We start from the raw sequence: 19,553 nt of genomic DNA, 5'->3' as shown, positions 1-19,553 counted from the left end.
AGCCTTCTTCACGACCTGCTGTACCTGCATGCTTGCCTTCATTGACTGGTGGACAAGAACACCCAGATCTCTCTGAACAGCCCCTTTACCTAAATTGATACCATTGAGGTAGTAATCTGCCTTCCTGTTCTTGCCACCAAAGTGGATAACCAGACATTTATCCACATTAAACTGCATCTGCCATGCATCTGCCCACTCACCTAACTTGTCCAGGTCACCCTGTAATCCCCTAACATCCTCATCACATTTCACCCTACCACCTAGCTTTGTGTCATCAGCAAATTTGCTAATGTTATTGCTGATACCATCTTCTATATCATTTACATATATTGTAAAAAGCTGCGGTCCCAGCACGGATCCCTGCGATACCCCACTGGTCACTGCCTGCCATTCTGAAATGGAGCCGTTAATCACTACCCTTTGTTTCCTATTAGCCAACCAATTCTCTATCCAATCTAGTACTTTGCCCCCAATCCCGTGCGCCCTAATTTTACTCACTAACCTCTTGTGTGGGACTTTATCAAAAGCTTTCTGAAAGTCCAGGTACACTACATCCACTGGATCTCCCTCGTCCATCTTCCGAGTTACATCCTCAAAAAATTCAAGAAGATTAGTCAAGCATGATTTCCCCTTCATAAATCCATGCTGACTCTGACCTATCCTGTTACTATTATCCAGATGTGCCGTAATTTCATCCTTTATAATAGACTCCAGCATCTTTCCCACCACTGAGGTCAGACTAACTGGTCTATAATTTCCTGCTTTCTCCCGCCCACCCTTCTTAAAAAGTGGCACAACATTAGCCGCCCTCCAATCCTCAGGAACCGACCCCGATTCTATTGAACTCTGGAAAATAATCACCAGCGCATCCACGATTTCCCAAGCCGCCGCCTTCAGTACCCTGGGATGGGGATATAACACTGTGGGATGGGGATATAACACTGATATGGGGATTTAACACTGTGGGATGGGGATGTAACACTGTGGGATGGAGATATAACACTGTATTGGATGGGGATAAAACACTGTGTTGGATGGGGATATAACACTGTGGGATGGGGATATAAGACTGTGGGATGGGACTATAGCACTGTGGGATGGGGATATAACACTGTGGGATGGGGATGTAACACTGTGTGATGGGGATATAACACTGTGGGATGGGACTATAGCACTGTGGGATGGGACTATAGCACTGTGGGATGGGGATATAACACTGTGGGATGGGGATATAACACTGTGGGATGGGGATATAACACTGTGGGATGGGATTATAGCACTGTGGGATGGGGATATAACACTGTGGGATGGGGATATAACACTGTATGATGGGGATATAACACTGTGGGATGGGACTATAGCACTGTGGGATGGGGATATAACACTGTGGGATGGGGATATACCACTGTGAGGTGGTGATATAACACTGTGATATGGGAATATAACACTGTGATATGGGGATATAACACTGTGATATGGGGATATAACACTGTGATATGGGGATATAACACTGTGAGATGGGGATATAACACTGAGATGGAGATATAACACTGTGAGATGAGGATATAGCACTGTGGGATGGGCTTATAACACTGTGTTGGATGGGGTTATAACACTGTGTTGGATGGGGATATAACACTGTGGGATGGTGATATAACACTGTGGGATGGGACTATACCACTGTGGGATGGGACTATACCACTGTGGGATGGGACTATACCACTGTGGGATGGGGATGTACCACTGTGGGATGGGGATGTACCACTGTGGGATGGGGATGTACCACTGTGGGATGGGGATGTAACACTGTGGGATGGGGATGTAACACTGTGGGATACGGATATAAGACTGTGCGATAGGGATATAACACTGGGATGGGGATATAGCACTGTGGGACGGGGACATAACACTGTAGGATGGGGATATAACACTGTAGGATGGGGATATAACACTGTGAGACGGGGATATAACACTGTGGGATGGGGATATAACACTGGGATGGGGATATAGCACTGTGGGATGGGGATATAACACTGTAGGATGGGGATATGACACTGGGATGGGGATATAACACTGTGAGACGGGGATATAACACTGTGGGATGGGGATATAACACTGGGATGGGGATATAGCACTGTGGGACGGGGACATAACACTGTAGGATGGGGATATGACACTGGGATGGGGATACTGGATTAGTGGTGCTGGAAGAGCACAGCAGTTCAGGCAGCATCCAACGAGCAGCGAAATCAACGTTTCGGGCAAAAGCCCTTCATCAGGAATAAAGGCAGTGAACCTGAAGCGTGGAGAGATAAGCTAGAGGAGGGTGGGGGTGGGGAGAAAGTAGCATAGAATACAATGGGTGAGTGGGGGAGGAGATGAAGGTGATAGGTCAAGGAGGAGAGAGTGGAGTGGATAGGTGGAAAAGAAGATAGGCAGGTAGGACAAGTCCGGACAAGTCATGGGGACAGTTACTGAGCTGGAAGTTTAGAACTAGGGTGAGGTGGGGGAAGGGGAAATGAGGAAACTGGTGAAGTCCACATTGATGCCCTGGGGTTGAAGTGTTCCGAGGTGGAAGATGCGGCGTTCTTCCTCCAGGCGTCTGGTGGTGAGGGAGCGGCGGTGAAGGAGGCCCAGGACCTCCATGTCCTCGGCAGAGTGGGAGGGGGAGTTGAAATGTTGGGCCACGGGGCGGTGTGGTTGATTGGTGCGGGTGTCCCAGAGATGTTCCCTAAAGCGCTCTGCTAGGAGGCGCCCAGTCTCCCCAATGTAGAGGAGACAGCATCGGGAGCAACGGATACAATAAATGATATTAGTGGATGTGCAAGTAAACCTTTGATGGATGTGGAAGGCTCCTTTAGGGCCTTGGATAGAGGTGAGGGAGGAGGTGTGGGCGCAGGTTTTACAGTTCCTGCGGTGGCAGGGGAAGGTGCCAGAATGGGAGGGTGGGTTGTAGGGGGGTGTGGACCTGACCAGGTAGTCACGGAGGGAACGGTCTTTGCGGAAGGCGGAAAGGGGTGGGGAGGGAAATATATCCCTGGTGGTGGGGTCTTTTTGGAGGTGGCGGAAATGTCGGCGGATGATTTGGTTTATGTGAAGGTTTGTAGGGTGGAAGGTGAGCACCAGGGGCATTCTGTCCTTGTTACGGTTGGAGGGGTGGGGTCTGAGGGCGGAGGTGCGGGATGTGGACGAGATGCGTTGGAGGGCATCTTTAACCACGTGGGAAGGGAAATTGCGGTCTCTAAAGAAGGAGGCCATCTGGTGTGTTCTATTGTGGAACTGGTCCTCCTGGGAGCAGATACGGGGAAGGCGGAGAAATTGGGAATATGGGATGGCATTTTTGCAAGAGGTAGGATGGGAAGAGGTGTAATCCAGGTAGCTGTGGGAGTCGGTGGGTTTGTAAAAAATGTCAGTGTCAAGTCGGTCGTCCCCTGCCACCGCAGGAACTGTAAAACCTGTGCCCACACCTCCTCCCTCACCTCTATCCAAGGCCCTAAAGGAGCCTTCCACATCCATCAAAGTTTCACCTGCACATCCACCAATATCATTTATTGTATCCATTGCTCCCGATGCGGTCTCCTCTACATTGGGGAGACTGGGCGCCTCCTAGCAGAGCGCTTTAGGGAACATCTCTGGGACACCCGCACCAATCAACCACACCGCCCCGTGGCCCAACATTTCAACTCCCCCTCCCACTCTGCCGAGGACATGGAGGTCCTGGGCCTCCTTCACCGCCGCTCCCTCACCACCCGACGCCTGGAGGAAGAACGCCTCATCTTCCGCCTCGGAACACTTCAACCCCAGGGCATCAATGTGGACTTCAACAGCTTCCTCATTTCCCCTTCCCCCACCTCAGCCTAGTTTCAAACTTCCAGCTCAGTTACTGTCTCCTTGACTTGTCCGGACTTGTCCGACCTGCCTATCTCCTTTTCCACCTATCCACTCCACCCTCTCCTCCCTGACCTATCACCTTCATCCCCTCCCCCTCACCCATTGTACTCTGTGCTACTCTCTCCCCACCCCCACCCTCCTCTAGCTTATCTCTCCACGCTTCAGGCTCACTGCCTTTATTCCCGATGAAGGGCTTTTGCCCGAAACGTCGATTTTGCTGCTCGTTGGATGCTGCCTGAACTGCTGTGCTCTTCCAGCACCACTGGAAGAATCCAGAATTTCCTTTCCAGCTTCTGCAGTCATTGTTTTTACCTCACTGGGATGGAGATATAACACAGGGTTGGGGATCTAACACTGAGATGGGGATTTAACACAGTGGGATGGGGATATAACACTGTGAGATGGGGATATAACATTGTGAGATGGGGATATAACACTGTGGGATGGGGATATAACATTGTTTGATGGAGATATAACACTGAGATGGGGATATAGCACTGTGGGATGGGGATATAAGACTGTGGGATGGGGATATAACACTGAGAGATGGGGATGTAATATTGTGAGATGGGGACATAACACTGGGATGCGGATAAAACACTGTGAGATGGGGACATGACACTGTGGGGTGGGGACATGACACTGCAGGGTGGGGATATAACACTGCGGGATGTTGGTATAACACTGTGGGATGGGGGTATAACACTGTGGGATGGGGATATAACACTGTGGGATCGGGATATAACACTGTGGGTTGGGATATAACACTGTGGGATGGGGATATAACACTGTGGGATGGGGATATAACAATGTGTGGTGGGGATATAACACTGGGATGGGGATGTAACACTGTGAGATGCAAGGTGTTTAATTTGAAGACGCATGGGTGTGTACTGGGAAATGGTGGGATTCTCCCCGTTAAATGGGGTCTCTGACCCTGGCCAGTGGCAGAAGTAATACTGATCGACAGTGTGATGCAGACCAAAGCATTGTACAGGTCACCAACACGGCACTGTCACATGATGCCTTTCAAGATGAGGAATGTGTTGTGTCCCTGTGTTCCCTGCCTGTTCACCTCTCAGTCATGATGTCTGTTTAAATGCTGTTGCTGTCTTTCCCCTCTGTGTAAAAGTACCTGCCTCTGACATCTCTTTTCAACTGTTCTCCTTTTACCTTCAAAGTCTGACCCTGTAGTCATTGTCACTTCTACCCGAGGGCAGAGACGGACTATCTGTTCTGTCAATCCCTCTCACCATTTTGTACAAGTCTATCAGGTCACCCCTCAGCCTGTGAAAACCATGTTTGCCCCATCTCTCTGGACGGTGGGATTAGCACGGAGTGAGAGCAGAGTGAATGCTGGAGGTAACCAGAATATTCAATCTCTGGCTGATTACCCTAGGCCTAGGAGGGTCAATGTGGAATCACTCTGCAGCCATTCAGATCTGGGACCACACTATAACATTGGAGGCAGGTTTTGGTGGGTCCATAACACCATGAGATGTGAGAGCATTCAGCTCATCGAATCCACTCGCACCATTCAATAAGGTCATGGCCAATCTGATAACTCTACCTTCCCACATTTTCCCCATAATCCTCACTCTCTCAGTGATTGTAAATCTGTCTGCCTCAGCCTTGACTATACTGAATGACCCAGCCTCGACAGCCCCTCTGTGGTAAGGAATCCCACAGATTCATTCCTCTCCTCATCTCTTGTCTTAAATGTGCAACCCCTTAGTTTCAGATTCCACATCCCCTCCCCCCCCCCCCCAACCCGGGTCCTTGATTGTCCCACAAGAGAAAACAATCTTTCCACATCTTTGTCAATCCTCGAAAGATCTTCTGTGTTTCAGTAAGGCCCCCTCTCATCCTTCTACACTCCAGTGAGTACAGACCCAACCTACTCAACCTCTCCTCATTAGACAGTCCCTCCCTACCCCAGTACCAGCCGAGTGACCCCTCTCTGGACTTCCTTTAATACCGGTATATCCTCCCTTTGATAAGGGGCCCAGACCTGTTCACAGTATTGCAGCTGTGAGCTCTCTGGTGCAATCTATAATTTCAGCAAACCCTCCTTACCTTTCTACTCCATTCCCTTTGAGATAAAGGCCCACATTCCCTTCGCCTTCTCTATCACCTACTGAACGTGGGTGCTTCTTGTGATTAAAGATAAGGATTCTCGAATCAATCTGTGCTGGAGCATTCTGCAGTCTTTTTCCATTTCAATAATATTCAGCTCCTCTATTCCTCCTGCCAAAGTGCCTAACCTCCCATTTTCCCACATTATATTCCATCTGACAAGATGTTGCCCACTCACTGAACCTGTCTATATCTCTGCGCAGACTCGGCCACATTCTCACCACTTGCCTTCCCATCTATTCTAGAATCATCCATAAACCTGGTTACAATACATTCACTTTCCTTATCCATGTCATTCATACATATTGTTAATCATTGTGGTCCCAGCACTGATCCCTGTGACACTCCACTAGGTACAGACTGCCATCCTGTAAATGCCTCTCTTTACCCAACTCTCCACCTGCTATGAGTTTGTCAGTTCATCTGTTCATTGAGCTGGCACAGCAAGTGTTTTTGGTCAGTTCTACTCACTTGTCCATCATAGAAACCCTCGTCATGTCAGGAACAAGCTGAGACCTGTGCACTGATCAGATCAGAGTCACAATGGTGTCTTGTCCAAAAACAAGAGTCTGTTCACAGTCAGGTGGAAAAGTCTTTCATAAAGTCCAAGTGTCAGGCTAGGAATGAGGGTTCACTGCTGTGTGTGTGTGTGTGTGTGTGTGTGTGTGTGTGTGTGTGTGTGTGTGTGTGTGTGTGTGGGTGTGTGTGTGTGCCTGAGCTGGGTGTGTGTGTGCCTGAGCTGGGCGTGTGTGTGTCTGAGCTGGGTGTGTGTGTGTCTGAGCTGGGCGTGTGTGTGTCTGAGCTGGGTGTGTGTGTGTCTGAGCTGGGTGTGTGTGTGTCTGAGCTGGGTGTGTGTCTGAGCTGAGTGTGTGTGTGTCTGAGCTGAGTGTGTGTGTGTCTGAGCTGGGTGTGTGTGTGACTGAGCTGGGTGTGTGTGTGACTGAGCTGGGTGTGTGTGTGTCTGAGCTGGGTGTGTGTGTGACTGAGCTGGGTGTGTGTGTGTCTGAGCTGGGTGTGTGTGTGTCTGAGCTGGGTGTGTGTGTCTGAGCTGGGTGTGTGTGTGACTGAGCTGGGTGTGTGTGTGTCTGAGCTGGGTGTGTGTGTGACTGAGCTGGGTGTGTGTGTGTCTGAGCTGGGTGTGTGTGTGTCTGAGCTGGGTGTGTGTGTGCCTGAGCTGGGCGTGTGTGTGTCTGAGCTGGGTGTGTGTGTGTCTGAGCTGGGCGTGTGTGTGTCTGAGCTGGGCGTGTGTGTGTCTGAGCTGGGTGTGTGTGTGTCTGAGCTGGGTGTGTGTGTGACTGAGCTGGGTGTGTGTGTGACTGAGCTGGGTGTGTGTGTGTCTGAGCTGGGTGTGTGTGTGACTGAGCTGGGTGTGTGTGTGTCTGAGCTGGGTGTGTGTGTGTCTGAGCTGGGTGTGTGTGTCTGAGCTGGGTGTGTGTGTGACTGAGCTGGGTGTGTGTGTGTCTGAGCTGGGTGTGTGTGTGACTGAGCTGGGTGTGTGTGTGTCTGAGCTGGGTGTGTGTGTGTCTGAGCTGGGTGTGTGTGTCTGAGCTGGGTGTGTGTGTGACTGAGCTGGGTGTGTGTGTGTGTCTGAGCTGGGTGTGTGTGTGTCTGAGCTGGGTGTGTGTGTGTCTGAGCTGGGTGTGTGTGTGTCTGAGCTGGGTGTGTGTGTGACTCAGCTGGGTGTGTGTGTCTGAGCTGAGTGTGTGCGTGTGTCTGAGCTGGGTGTGTGTGTGTCTGAGCTGGGTGTGTGTGTGTCTGAGCTGGGTGTGTGTGTGTCTGAGCTGAGTGTGTGTGTGTCTGAGCTGGGTGTGTGTGTCTGAGCTGGGTGTGTGTGTCTGAGCTGAGTGTGTGCGTGTGTCTGAGCTGGGTGTGTGTCTGAGCTGAGTGTGTGCGTGTGTCTGAGCTGGGTGTGTGTGTGTCTGAGCTGGGTGTGTGTGTCTGAGCTGGGTGTGTGTGTCTGAGCTGGGTGTGTGTGTGTCTGAGCTGAGTGTGTGTGTCTGAGCTGAGTGTGTGTGTGTCTGAGCTGGGTGTGTGTGTGTCTGAGCTGGGTGTGTGTTTAACTGAGCTGGGTGTGTGTGTGACTGAGCTGGGTGTGTGTGACTGAGCTGGGTGTGTGTGTCTGAGCTGAGTGTGTGTGTGTCTGAGCTGGGTGTGTGTGTGTCTGAGCTGGGTGTGTGTGTCTGAGCTGGGTGTGTGTGTCTGAGCTGAGTGTGTGTGTGTGTCTGAGCTGGGTGTGTGTGTGTCTGAGCTGAGTGTGTGTGTGTCTGAGCTGGGTGTGTGTGTGTCTGAGCTGGGTGTGTGTGTCTGAGCTGAGTGTGTGCGTGTCTGAGCTGGGTGTGTGTGTGACTGAGCTGGGTGTGTGTGTGTCTGAGCTGGGTGTGTGTGTGTCTGAGCTGGGTGTGTGTGTGTCTGAGCTGAGTGTGTGTGTGTCTGAGCTGGGTGTGTGTGTGTCTGAGCTGGGTGTGTGTGTCTGAGCTGAGTGTGTGTGTGTCTGAGCTGGGTGTGTGTGTCTGAGCTGGGTGTGTGTGTCTGAGCTGAGTGTGTGCGTGTGTCTGAGCTGGGTGTGTGTCTGAGCTGAGTGTGTGTGTGTCTGAGCTGAGTGTGTGTGTGTCTGAGCTGGGTGTGTGTGTCTGAGCTGGGTGTGTGTGTGTCTGAGCTGGGTGTGTGTGTGACTGAGCTGGGTGTGTGTGTGACTGAGCTGGGTGTGTGTGTCTGAGCTGGGTGTGTGTGTCTGAGCTGGGTATGTGTGTCTGAGCTGGGTGTGTGTGTGACTGAGCTGGGTGTGTGTGTCTGAGCTGGGTGTGTGTGTGACTGAGCTGGGTGTGTGCGTGTGGGTGGGTGTCTGAGCTGAGTGGGTGTGTGGGTGTGTGTCTGAGCTGAGTGTGTGTGTGGGTGTGTGTCTGAGCTGAGTGTGTGTGTGGGTGTGTATCTGAGCTGAGTGTGTACATGTGTGGGTGTGTGTCTGAGCTGAGTGTGTGCGTGTGTGGGTGAGCTGGGTGTGTGTCTGAGCTGAGTGTGTGTGTGGGTGTGTGTCTGAGCTGGGTGTGCGTGGGTGTGTGTCTGAGCTGATTGTGTGCGTGTGTGGGTGTGTGTCTGAGCTGGGTGTGTGTCTGAGCTGAGTGTGTGTGTGGGTGTGTGTCTGAGCTGAGTGTGTGTGTGGGTGTGTGTCTGAGCTGGGTGTGCGTGGGTGTTTGTCTGAGCTGAGTGTGTGCGTGTGTGAGTGTGTGTCTGAGCTGAGTGTGTGTGTGTGTGTGGGTGTGTGTCTGAGCTGAGTGTGTGTGTGGGTGTGTGTCTGAGCTGGGTGTGCGTGGGTGTGTGCCTGAGCTGGGTGTGCGTGGGTGTTTGTCTGAGCTGAGTGTGTGCGTGTGTGGGTGTCTGAGCTTGGTGTGTGTCTGAGCTGAGTGTATGTGTGGGTGTGTGTCTGAGCTGAGTGTGTGTGTGGGTGTGTGTCTGAGCTGGGTTTGCGTAGGTGTTTGTCTGAGCTGAGTGTGTGCGTGTGTGGGTGTTTGTCTGAGCTGAGTGTGTGCGTGTGTGGGTGTCTGAGCTGGATGTGCGTGGGTGTGTGTCTGAGCTGAGTGTGTGTCTGGGTGTGTGTCTGAGCTGGGTGTGTGTGGGTGTGTGTCTGAGCTGAGTGTGTGTGTGGGTGTGTGTCTGAGCTGGGTGTGTGTGGGTGTGTGTCTGAGCTGAGTGTGTGTCTGAGCTGAGTGTGTGCGTGTGTGTGTGGGTGTGTGTCTGAGCTGAGTGTGTGCGTGTGTGGGTGTGTGTCTGAGCTGAGTGTGTGTCTGGGTGTGTGTCTGAGCTGGGTGTGTGTGGGTGTGTGTCTGAGCTGGGTGTGCGTGGGTGTGTGTCTGAGCTGAGTGTGTGTCTGGGTGTGTGTCTGAGCTGAGTGTGTGTGTGGGTGTGTGTCTGAGCTGGGTGTGTGTCTGAGCTGAGTGTGTGTCTGAGCTGAGTGTGTGCGTGTGTGTGTGTCTGAGCTGAGTGTGTGCGTGTGTGGGTGTGTGTCTGAGCTGAGTGTGTATGTGGGTGTGTGTCTGAGCTGGGTGTGTGTGGGTGCGTGTGTGAGTGTGTCTGAGCTGAGTGTGTGTGTGTGTCTGAGCTGAGTGTGTGCGTGTGTGTGTCTGAGCTGAGTGTGTGCGGGTGTGTGTCTGAGCTGAGTGTGTGTGTGTGAGTGTGTCTGAGCTGGATGTGCGTGGGTGTGTGTCTGAGCTGAGTGTGTGCGTGTGTGGGTGTGTGTCTGAGCTGAGTGTGTGTGTGTGTGTGTGTCTGAGCTGAGTGTGTGCGTGTGTGTGTCTGAGCTGAGTGTGTGTGGGTTTGTGTCTGAGCTGAGTGTGTGCGTGTGTGGGTGTGTGTCTGAGCTGAGTGTGTGTGTGGGTGTGTGTCTGAGCTGAGTGTGAGTGTGTGTGGGTGTGTGTCTGAGCTAAGTGTGTGCGTGTGGGTATGTGTCTGAGCTGAGTGTGTGCGTGTGTATGTGGGTGTGTGTCTGAGCTGAGTGTGTGTGTGTGTCTGAGCTGAGTGTGTGTGTGTGTGTGAGTATGTGTCTGAGCTGAGCGTGTGCGTGAGTGTGTATGTGTGTGTCCGAGCTGAGTGTGTGCGTGTGTGGGTGTGTGTCTGAGCTGAGTGTGTGCGTGTGTGTGTGGGTGTGTGTCTGAGCTGAGTGTGTGTGTGGGTGTGTGTCTGAGCTGGGTGTGTGTGTGGGTGTGTGTCTGAGCTGGATGTGCGTGGGTGTGTGTCTGAGCTGAGTGTGTGTGTGGGTGTGTGTCTGAGCTGGATGTGCGTGGGTGTGTATCTGAGCTGAGTGTGTGCGTGTGTGAGTGTGTGTCTGGGTGGGTGTCTGAGCTGGGTGTGTGTGGGTGTGTGTCTGAGCTGAGTGTGTGTGTGGGTGTGTGTCTGAGCTGGATGTGCGTGGGTGTGTATCTGAGCTGAGTGTGTGCGTGTGTGGGTGTGTGTCTGAGCTGAGTGTGTGTGTGGGTGTGTGTCTGAGCTGGGTGTGCGTGGGTGTGTATCTGAGCTGAGTGTGTGCGTGTGTGGGTGTGTGTCTGAGCTGAGTGTGTGTCTGGGTGTGTGTCTGGGTGTGTGTCTGAGCTGGGTGTGTGTGGGTGTGTGTCTGAGCTGAGTGTGTGTGTGGGTGTGTGTCTGAGCTGGGTGTGCGTGGGTGTGTGTCTGAGCTGAGTGTGTGCGTGCGTGTGTGGGTGTGTGTCTGAGCTGAGTGTGTGTGTGGGTGTGTGTCTGAGCTGAGTGTGTGTGTGGGTGTGTGTCTGAGCTGGGTGTGCGTGGGTGTGTGTCTGAGCTGAGTGTGTGCGTGTGTGGGTGTGTGTCTGAGCTGATTGCGTGTGTGGGTGTGTGTCTGAGCTAAGTGTGTGTGTGGGTGTGTGTCTGAGCTGAGTGTGTGCGTGTGTGGGTGTGTGTCTGAGCTGAGTGTGTGTGTGGGTGTGTGTCTGAGCTGGATGTGCGTGGGTGTGTGTCTGAGCTGAGTGTGTGCGTGTGTGGGTGTGTGTCTGAGCTGAGTGTGTGTGTGGGTGTGTGTCTGGGTGTGTGTCTGAGCTGGATGTGTGTGGGTGTGTGTCTGAGCTGGGTGTGCGTGGGTGTGTGTCTGAGCTGAGTGTGTGTCTGGGTGTGTGTCTGAGCTGGGTGTGTGTGGGTGTGTGTCTGAGCTGAGTGTGTGTGTGGGTGTGTGTCTGAGCTGGGTGTGTGTGGGTGTGTGTCTGAGCTGGGTGTGTGTGAGTGTGTGTCTGAGCTGAGTGTGTGTCTGAGCTGAGTGTGTGCGTGTGTGTGTGGGTGTGTGTCTGAGCTGAGTGTGTGGGTGTGTGTCTGAGCTGAGTGTGTGTCTGAGCTGAGTGTGTATGTGGGTGTGTGTCTGAGCTGGGTGTGTGTGGGTGTGTGTCTGAGCTGAGTGTGTGTGTGTGTGTGTGTCTGAGCTGGATGTGCGTGGGTGTGTGTCTGAGCTGAGTGTGTGCGTGTGTGGGTGTGTGTCTGAGCTGAGTGTGTGTGTGTGTGTGTCTGAGCTGGATGTGCGTGGGTGTGTGTCTGAGCTGAGTGTGTGTGTGTGAGTGTGTGTCTGAGCTGGATGTGCGTGGGTGTGTGTCTGAGCTGAGTGTGTGCGTGTGTGGGTGTGTGTCTGAGCTGAGTGTGTGTGTGGGTGTGTGTCTGAGCTGAGTGTGTGCGTGGGTGTGTGTCTGAGCTGAGTGTGTGTGTGTGTCTGAGCTGAGTGTGTGCGTGTGTGTGTCTGAGCTGAGTGTGTGTTGTTTTGTGTCTGAGCTGAGTCTGTGCGTGTGTGGGTGTGTGTCTGAGCTGAGTGTGTGTGGGCTTGTGTCTGAGCTGAGTGTGTGCGTGTGTGGGTGTGTGTCTGAGCTGAGTGTGCGCGTGTGGGTGTGTGTCTGAGCTGAGTGTGTGCGTGTGTGTGTGGGTGTGTGTCCGAGCTGAGTGTGTGTGTGTGTCTGAGCTGAGTGTGTGTCTGAGCTGAGCGTGTGCGTGAGTGTGTATGGGTGTGTCCGAGCTGAGTGTGTGCGTGTGTGGGTGTGTGTCTGAGCTGAGTGTGTGCGTGTGTGTGTGGGTGTGTGTCCGAGCTGAGTGTGTGCGTGTGTGGGTGTGTGTCTGAGCTGAGTGTGTGTGTGTGGGTGTGTGTCTGAGCTGAGTGTGTGCGTGTGTGTGTGGGTGTGTGTCCGAGGTGAGTGTGTGCGTGTGTGGGTGTGTGTCTGAGCTGAGTGTGTGTGTGTGGGTGTGTGTCTGAGCTGAGTGTGTGCGTGTGTGAGTGTGTGTCTGAGCTGAGTGTGTGCGTGTGTGTGTGGGTGTGTGTCTGAGCTGAGTGTGTGTGTGCGTGTGTGTGTGAGTGTGTGTCTGAGCTGAGTGTGTGCGTGTGTGTGTGGGTGTGTGTCTGAGCTGAGTGTGTGTGTGTGTCTGAGCTGAGTGTGTGTCTGAGCTGAGCGTGTGCGTGAGTGTGTATGTGTGTGTCCGAGCTGAGTGTGTGCATGTGTGGGTGTGTGTCTGAGCTGAGTGTGTGCGTGTGTGTGTGGGTGTGTGTCTGAGCTGAGTGTGTGTGTGTGTCTAACCATTGTTTTTGTGTTTCTCAGATGTTGCGAAGCGATATGAGTGTGCTAACTTTGGAGAACAGGGGATTACTGTGGGTTGCTGGGATTCCTATCGTCATGACATTGACTGCCAATGGATCGATATCACCGATGTCAAACCTGGAAACTACATCATGCAGGTAAAACCGAATGGAGAGGTCAGAGACTGGGGACATCACCCAGGGCTAGTGGGTCAAACCTTGGGCCATTGGATCACACCCTGGGCCAGTGGGTCATACTGTGGGCCAGTGGGTCATATCCTGGGCCAGTGAGTCCCTCTCTGGCCCAGTGGGTTCCTCTCTGGCCCAGTGAGTCCCTCTCTGGCCCAGTGAGTCCCTCTCTGGCCCAGTGGGACCCTCTCTGGCCCAGTGGGTTCCTCTCTGGCCCAGTGAGTCCCTCTCTGGCCCAGTGGGACCCTCTCTGCCCCAGTGGGTCCCTCTCTGGCCCAGTGAGTCCCTCTCTGGCCCAGTGGGTCCCTCTCTGGCCCAGTGAGTCCCTCTCAGGCCCAGTGGGACCCTCTCTGGCCCAGTGGGACCCTCTCTGGCCCAGTGGGTCCCTCTCTGGCCCAGTGAGTCCCTCTCTGCCCCAGTGAGTCCCTCTCTGGCCCAGTGGGACCCTCTCTGGCCCAGTGGGACCCTCTCTGGCCCAGTGGGTCCCTCTCTGGCCCAGTGAGTCCCTCTCAGGCCCAGTGGGACCCTCTCTGGCCCAGTGGGACCCTCTCTGGCCCAGTGGGTCCCTCTCTGGCCCAGTGAGTCCCTCTCTGCCCCAGTGAGTCCCTCTCTGGCCCAGTGGGACCCTCTCTGGCCCAGTGGGTCCCTCTCTGGCCCAGTGAGTCCCTCTCTGCCCCAGTGAGTCCCTCTCTGGCCCAGTGGGACCCTCTCTGGCCCAGTGGGACCCTCTCTGGCCCAGTGAGTCCCTCTCTGCCCCAGTGGGTTCCTCTCTGCCCCAGTGGGACCCTCTCTGCCCCAGTGGGACCCTCTCTGGCCCAGTGGGACCCTCTCTGCCCCAGTGAGTCCCTCTCTGCCCCAGTGGGTCCCTCTCTGCCCCAGTGAGTCCCTCTCTGCCCCAGTGGGTTCCTCTCTGGCCCAGTGGGACCCTCTCTGGCCCAGTGGGACCCTCTCTGCCCCAGTTGGTCCCTCTCTGCCCCAGTGGGTCCCTCTCTGCCCCAGTGGGTCCCTCTCTGGCCCAGTGGGTACCTCTCTGCCCCAGTGGGTCCCTCTCTGCCCAAGTGGGTCCCTCTCTGGCCCAGTGGGTACCTCTCTGCCCCAGTGGGACCCTCTCTGCCCCAGTGGGTACCTCTCTGCCCCAGTGGGTTAGACAGTATGTTGTCGATGGGACACTAATGCCTCTGTTTGATTGGCAGGTTGTGATTAACCCAAACCATGAAGTGTCTGAGAGTGATTTCACCAACAATGCCATGAAATGTAACTGTAAATACGATGGCCATCGAATTTGGATGCACAACTGTCACATCGGTAACCACATTTTAAAAAACTAGCTGTAATTGGTTGCCGTGTTCCACGTGTGCTGCAAACTGATTGGTGCTGCACTCCTTCATTAGCATGATATTCCCGGTGGGATGGTGGGACCACTCTGACCTCTGATAGCCCACACAGCATCGGGGACTAGGGAGCAATCACTCTCACAGCTCTTCCAGTTCATCACCAGTAGCACCTTCCAAACCCATGACCACTTCCATCTCGAAGGATATGGACAGCAGGTCCATGGGAACACCACCCCCTGCACGTTCCCCTCCAAACCACTCACCATCCTGACTTGGGAATATATCGCCGTTCCTTCACTGTCACTGGGTCAAAATCCTGGAATTCCCTCCCTCAGGGCATTGTGGGTATAACTGTACAATGTCTTTAGGTTAAAGAAGTTGTTGCAGGTTGTTAGTGACCTGTCCTCTCCCTAATCCCGATATTCCCAACATGGGAACTCCACACAGACAGTCACCCGAGGCTGGGATTGAACCCTTGTCCCTGAAGCCATGAGGCAGCAGTGCTAACATACTGAGCCACTGTGCTGCCTGAAAGTAGGGCCAGGGGCAAGAGTGAATTTTCTTTCATCCACCTCTCAGACAGAACATTCCAGAGCACTGTGACTTACAGTCATAGAGATGTACAGCATGGAAACAGACCCTTCAGTCCAACCTGTCCACGCCGACCAGATATCCCAACCCAATCTAGTCCCACCTGCCAGCACCCGGCCCATATCCCTCCAAACCCTTCCTATTCATATACCCATCCAGATGCCTCTCAATTGTACCAGCCTCTACCACATCCTCTGGCAGCTCATTCCATACACATACCACCCGCTGTGTGAAAAAGTTGCCCCTTAGGTCCCTTTTATATCTTTCCCCTCTCACCCTAAACCTATGCCCTCTAGTTCTGGACTCCCCGACCCCAGGGAAAAGACTTTGCCTATTTACCCTATCCGTGCCTCTCATGATTTTATAAACCTCTATAAGGTCACCCTCAAGCCTCCGATGCTCCAGGGAAAACAGCCCCAGCCTGTTCAGCCTCTCCCTGTAGCTCAGATCCTCCAACCCTGGCAACATCCTTTTCTGAACACTTTCTAGTTTCACAACATTCTTTCTATAACAGGGAGACCAAAAGTAATTCCAAAAGTGGCCAAACCAATGTCTTGTACATGTCATGACCCTCCAACTCTTACAATCGGTGCACAGACCAATAAAGGAAAGCATACTAAACGCCTTCTTCACTATCCTGTCTCCCTGCGACTCCACTTTCAAGGAGCTGTGAACCTGCACTCCAAGGTCTCTTTGTTCAGAAACACTCCCTAGGACCTTACCATTAAGTGTATAAGTCCTGCTAAGATTTGCTTTCCCAAAATGCAGCACCTCACATTTATCTGAATTAAACTCCAACTGCCACTTCTCAGCCCATTGGCCCATCTGGTCCAGATCCTGTTGTAATCTGAGGTAACCCTCTTTGCTGTCCACTACACCTCCAATTTTGGCATCATCTGCAAACTTACTAACTGTCCCTCTTATGCTCACATCCAAATCATTTATGTAACTGACAAAATGTAGAGGGCCCAGCACCGATCCTTGTGGCACTCCACTGGTCACAGGCCTCCAGTCTGAAACTTGTTGTGTCAATGTACGTTTTGATTATTTCTGTCTGTCTCTGTCTCTGAACGATGACCGTTCACTCTGCTTCCCTCCCCTAGGTGATGCTTTCAGTGAAGAGGCTGAGCGGGAGTTTGAGAAATACCCTGGCCAGTTGAACAATCTGATTCCCTAATCACCGTCTCCCTGGGGACTCTGTTCTTGGTGCTAACGTCCTCCTGGATTGAACTGAGTGTCCCCCCCTCTCCCAATAATTAACCTCTCCTCATCCCTCCAAGCAGTGAGCATTGAACCCTGATGGCTGAGACTGGATTGCCAGATGTTTCAGTAAACACACGAGTGAAAGTGTGTGGAACCCACCGTGAGAAACAGCAAGGTCAGGGAAACGGACAGCAGTCCACTAACAGTGCTGAGAAGTGACATTTACCCCGTGGTTCAGGAAGGGAACTCTGCACCACCACCTCCAGAGCAACTGGGGATGGTCATGAAATACTGGCCCAGTCAGGGATACCCATTTTCGGGAATTACAGATAATACCTATCCCATCATTAGCTCAGTTTGTCGTGGGGGAGACACACACACACACACAGACCCCTGTCCCCTCGCTGTGTGTGTCTGCGATGAGGGAGTCCCACACACACACACACACACACAGACCCCTGTCCCCTCGCTGTGTGTGTCTGCGATGAGGGAGTCTCACACATACACAGACCCCTGTCCCCTCGCTGTGTGTGTCAGTGATGGGGGAGTCTCACACACTCACACAGACCCCTGTCCCCTCACTGTGTGTGTCTGCGATGGGGAGTCTCACACACACAGAGACCCCTGTCCCCTCGCTGTGTGTGTCTGCGATGAGGGAGTCTCACACACACACACAGACCCCTGTCCCCTCGCTGTGTGTGTCTGCGATGGGGGAGTCTCTCACACACACAGACCCCTGTCCCCTCGCTGTGTGTGTCAGTGATGGGGGAGTCTCACACTCTCTCACTCACACACACACACACAGACCCCTGTCCCCTCGCTGTGTGTGTGTCTGTGATGAGGGAGTCTCTCACTCACACAGACCCCTGTCCCCTCACTGTGTGTGTCTGCGATGAGGGAGTCTCACACACACAGAGACCCCTGTCCCCTCGCTGTGTGTGTCTGCGATGAGGGAGTCTCACACTCACACAGACCCCTGTCCCCTCACTGTGTGTGTGTCTGCGATGGGGGAGTCTCACACACACACAGACCCCTGTCCCCTCGCTGTGTGTGTCTGCGATGGGGGAGTCTCACACACACACACACAGACCCCTGTCCCCTCATTGTGTGTGTCAGTGATGGGGGAGTCTCACACTCACACAGACCCCTGTCCGTTCACTGTGTGTAAGGAGTGCTGCAGACCCATCCCTCCCTGTTGTGTAACTCCAGTAGCTGACCTCCTGTATCCAGTCCATCCTGTAGGCCCTCTCCCAGGGTGAGCTGAGCTGGGATTGACAAACACCTCAATGCAGAAACCTGGGCCCAGGTTAATGTTTCTTCCATTTCCCGTCCATTCCTGTCAAGTGGAGAGAGTATGAGCACTGACCAGTACAACCAACAGTCCTGCCCCATCCCTGACCTGCCTTCACCTGCAGCATCTTGGTGAGTGTGACTGTCATAGCCTGCAGTTTATACAGAGACAGAGAGAGTGCTCTCACCAACAACACAAGACAGAAAGTATGCAAGATCGACAATAAATTTTATTAAATTTAAGAGTTTATATATATAATTTACAAACCTTCTAATACCTGAGTATTAGCCCAAACCTGTAATTAATAGTTTGAATAAAAGTTTGCACTTTTTTAAATCTTTTGTGGTGTTGATACTCCCACACTCCCACACTCACACACACTCACACACTCACACTCACTCACACACACTCACACACTCACACACACACTCACTCACACACTCCCACATGCACCCCCTCACAGACTTAAGACACTCTACACTCAATATACACACACACACACACACACTTTCCCACACTCACAACCCCCTACCCAGACAGAGACACACACACAGACAAAGACCCACATGCACACATATATTTTGTGGGGTGAATTTGTACTTGCAGAGTTACATTGTACTTTGCTCAAAATCTGCATGAATTCATGTAAAACTCCGTTATCTCACTTTTTAGATTAGAATCAATCTAAACATCAGGTCATAGACAGAGAACACACATTTAACATATTGAGCTGAAAATGTGTTGCTGGAAAAGCGCAGCAGGTCATCCAAGGAGCAGGAGACGTTTCGGGCATGAGCCCTTCTTCAGGAATGAGGAGGGTGTGCCAAGCAGGCTAAGATAAAAGGTAGGGAGGAGGGACTTGGGGGAGGGGCGTTGGGAATGCGATAGGTGGAAGGAGGTCAAGGTGAGGGTGATAGACCGGAGTGGGGTGGGGGCGGAGAGGTCAGGAAGAAGATTGCAGGTTAGGAAGGCGGTGCTGAGTTCGAGGGATTTGACTGAGACAAGGTGGGGGGAGGGGAAATGAGAAAACTGGAGAAATCTGAGTTCATCCCTTGTGGCTGGAGGGTTCCTTGGCGGAAGATGAGGTGCTCTTCCTCCAACCGTCGTGTTGCTATGGTCTGGCGATGGAGGAGTCCAAGGACCTGCATGTCCTTGGTGGAGTGGGAGGGGGAGTTGAAGTGTTGAGCCACGGGGTGGTTGGGTTGGTTGGTCCGGGTGTCCCAGAGGTGTTCTCTGAAACGTTCTGCAAGTAGGTGGCCTGTCTCCCCAATATAGAGGAGGCCACATCGGGTGCAGCAGATGCAGTAAATGATGTGTGTGGAGGTGCAGGTGAATTTGTGGCGGATATGGAAGGATCCCTTGGGGCCTTGAAGGGAAGTGAGGGGGGAGGTGTGGGCACAAGTTTTGCATTTCTTGCGGTTGCAGGGGAAGGTGCCAGGTGTGGAGGTTGGGTTGGTGGGGGGTGTGGACCTGACGAGGGAGTCACGGAGGGAGTGGTCTTTTCGGAACGCTGATAGGGGAGGGGAGGGAAATATATCCCTGGTGGTGGGGTCCGTTTGGAGGTGGTAGAAATGACGACAGGTGATACGCTGTACATGGAGGTTGGTGGGGTGGTAGGTGAGGACCAGTGGGGTTCTGTCCTGGTGGCGGTTGATCCCTTGTGGTTGGAGGGTTCCTAGGCGGAAGATGAGGTGCTCTTCCTCCAGCTGTCGTGTTGCCATGGTCTGGCGATGGAGGAGTTCTCAGATTTCTCCAGTTTCCTCATATCCCCTCCCCCCACCTTGTCTCAGTCAAATCCCTCGAACTCAGCACCGCCTTCCTATCTGCAATCTTCTTCCTGACCTCTCCGCCCCCACCCCCACTCCGGCCTATC

The 19,553-nt window shown here is 53.1% G+C and overlaps 1 protein-coding gene across 2 annotated transcripts in view; it reads left to right on the top strand.

The window, feature by feature from the left end:
- Positions 1 to 18,016, top strand: part of LOC140482089 (lysyl oxidase homolog 3B-like) — a 152,613-nt gene extending 134,597 nt beyond the window's left edge. For both annotated transcript variants that reach the window (XM_072579048.1, XM_072579038.1), the window contains exons 8-10: positions 13,095 to 13,231; positions 14,455 to 14,566; positions 16,290 to 18,016. In XM_072579048.1, the coding sequence (XP_072435149.1) occupies positions 13,095 to 13,231; positions 14,455 to 14,566; positions 16,290 to 16,363 (323 nt within the window). In that variant the 3' untranslated portion in view covers positions 16,364 to 18,016. The remainder of the gene's footprint in view (positions 1 to 13,094; positions 13,232 to 14,454; positions 14,567 to 16,289) is intronic.
- The last annotated feature ends 1,537 nt before the right edge of the window (positions 18,017 to 19,553 follow it).

The sequence above is a fragment of the Chiloscyllium punctatum genome, chromosome 1 (genome assembly GCF_047496795.1).
Source record: "Chiloscyllium punctatum isolate Juve2018m chromosome 1, sChiPun1.3, whole genome shotgun sequence".
Classification (NCBI taxonomy): domain Eukaryota; kingdom Metazoa; phylum Chordata; class Chondrichthyes; order Orectolobiformes; family Hemiscylliidae; genus Chiloscyllium; species Chiloscyllium punctatum.
The sequence above is the reverse complement of the archived record's forward strand: the minus strand, read 5'-3'. Positions and strand labels throughout refer to the sequence as shown.